Source organism: Gekko japonicus, unplaced genomic scaffold, assembly GCF_001447785.1.
Source record: "Gekko japonicus isolate JY-2015 unplaced genomic scaffold, Gekko_japonicus_V1.1 scaffold4889, whole genome shotgun sequence".
Classification (NCBI taxonomy): Eukaryota; Metazoa; Chordata; class Lepidosauria; order Squamata; family Gekkonidae; genus Gekko; species Gekko japonicus.
This window is the reverse complement of record NW_015174396.1, coordinates 33,346-35,637: the sequence shown is the minus strand read 5'-3', so window position 1 is coordinate 35,637 and position 2,292 is coordinate 33,346. Positions and strand designations below refer to the sequence as shown.

At 53.2% G+C, this 2,292-nt stretch overlaps 1 protein-coding gene across 1 annotated transcript in view; it reads left to right on the top strand.

Annotated features, from left to right (window-relative positions):
- Positions 1-2,292, top strand: part of LOC107121458 (WD repeat-containing protein 90-like) — a gene marked incomplete at its 3' end in the record, with an annotated part of 38,463 nt that overhangs the window by 7,101 nt on the left and 29,070 nt on the right. The window contains exons 3-4 of the mRNA XM_015424367.1: positions 793-969; positions 1,586-1,724. Coding sequence (XP_015279853.1) covers positions 793-969; positions 1,586-1,724 — 316 coding nt within the window. The remainder of the gene's footprint in view (positions 1-792; positions 970-1,585; positions 1,725-2,292) is intronic.

Below are 2,292 nucleotides of genomic sequence, written 5' to 3'. Positions count from 1 at the left end.
TCGATTCCCCACTCCTCCATATGCAACTGCTGGTGTGACCTTGGGTCAGTCACAAGTTCTTTCAGAGCTGTTCTCTCAAGGGCAGCTCTCTCTCTCTCAAGAGCTCTCTCAGCCCCACCTACCTCACAGGGTGTCTGTTGTGGGGAGGGGAGGGGAAAGGAGATTGTAAGCCACTCTGAGACTCCTTCGGGTAGTGAAGGGCGGGGTATAAATCCAATCTCCTCCTCTTCCTCCTTCTCTGCTCCATATGTTTCTCCAATCCCCTCTTGAAGTTGTCTGTGCTTGTAGCCACCACCAATTCCTGTGGCAGTGAATTCCATGTGTTAATTTCTCTTTAGCTGAAGAAGTGCTTCCCTTTATCTGTTCTAAGCTTACTGCTTATTAATTTCACGGCGTGCCCACGAGTTCTTGTATTGTGAGAAAGGGAGAAAAGTACTTATTTCTCTACCTTCTCTATTTTGTAAAATTGCTGCCCAGCCACCAAGCTCTGGAGCAGTTACTATCTCTCAGCTGAGTTTGCATCATGGGATCGTTGTAAAGATGAAATAATAAGTAACGTGATAATTGCTCAATAAGTAATACAATAATTGCTTTAACTGTGAAGTTGAGAAAGCGGGCTCCAATCTTCAAAAGCTTACGGTAGAATAAACAAGTTAGTTTGGAAGGTGCCACAAAATTCCTGCTCATTTTGGGTCCCCTCCCCAAACGGCAGGCTCCATTTCCTCTTCCTCCTCTTCCGTCTCTCCCGTGCACATCTTCACAGCTCTCTCTCCCTCTCTGTTCCCTGTTCAGGACAAGACCCTGAAAGGCACGGTGTATCGCATCAGCGGTTCGATCCCCGCCAGCAACTACCTCCAGCTTCCCAAGACCAGCACGCAGTCGCTCGGCCTCACCGGCTGCTACCTCTACATCCTTTTCAAGCCCATGCCGACCAAATGTTTCGTGGTGCACCTGGATGTCGCTGCAGAGGTGGGTGAAGGCTTCGTCCCTTACCGTCGATGGCCAGCGTAGTTACGTGAGCCCACAGGGTGAGGTGGGGTCCACGAGCCAGGGGTTGTCTTTAGCAGTGCCTCCTTGCTCAGCCACCGAGGGGGCCTTCAGGAGCTCTTGCTGGCATCCCCGTGTTTGCTTGCTCCTTCAAGAAACAGCTCCCCAAAGCGAGGACTTCGCCAAGCCTGCTAGGGAAATAGTCATGCATCATAGAGCATAAGGGAAAGCAAGGAGTGGGAGGAGCGTTTGCCGTAATGTTACTCTCCCAGTGGGGCAGCAGAGGCTCCATATGGAAGAGGAAGAAACAGCTTGAAAAGGATTTGGTAGATTCATGGTGGAGAAGTCTGTCAACGGCTACTAGCCGTGGTGGCTGAGGGGGACCTCCACATTTAGAGGCACTAAAACTAAGACGGAAACAATGTGGGTGATGTCCCAGGAGTCGGATAAGAGTTGCCAAAGAAGCCCTTTCAGATTGAGTTTCCTGTACGTTGCAAGTTCTTGGGTCTCCCTGTGTTTAGCATAAGCGGAATGTGGGGGGCAGCACACGAGCGACCTGCCCCCTCTTGAGGAGGTCGTGTTCCGTTTTGCTCGGCAGGACAGCCAGGTGGTGCGCCTCTCCTTCTCCAACCTCTTCAAGGAGTTCAAGTCGACAGCCACGTGGCTGCAGTTCCCCTTCATCTGCGGGGCAGCCAAAGGGTCCGTCCACGAAATCACAGCCAAGGCGGCCAGGCGAGGTAGGAGCAGGGCGGCGCTGAACCCGGAAGTCGGCTTTGGGTCCCCCCGTGTCTGGCCTGTGGCGGGGTTCGCGGCCACGATTCGAGTCCCCGGAGAGAACCGGGCTGCAGGGTCGGGCTGTGGGCGGCTTCTCTTGCGGAGGGAGGGAACCACACGTGGTCATCGCTGCAAAAGGAGAGCTTCGTCCTCCCCTTTAAAAAAACAGTAGCCTCCTTTCCACCGTTCCGCTAAGCAAAGTCAGAAGCCTTCCTCTGATCAAATGTGCTCTCCTTCCAAGGCAGGAGCCATTTAGGGCTGGAGGAACTTCCCCTGGCCTAAGGCAAGATACTGGCCGACGATCATTTTATATAGTACCCTTTGGTTTCCCAAACTCTACCCATCGTCCGGTCATCATCACAACAGTCTTGTGAGGCAGGCCACTGTTGTTAGGCCAGGGCCCCCCCAACCTTTTTGAGCCTGCGGCTGTCTTTGAGATTTCGATACAGCATGGTGGGCACAGACACACAATGGCTGCCACGGGAGGCAGAGCCGGCCACAAAATGGCTGCCGCAGCTTATCTTCAGTCAC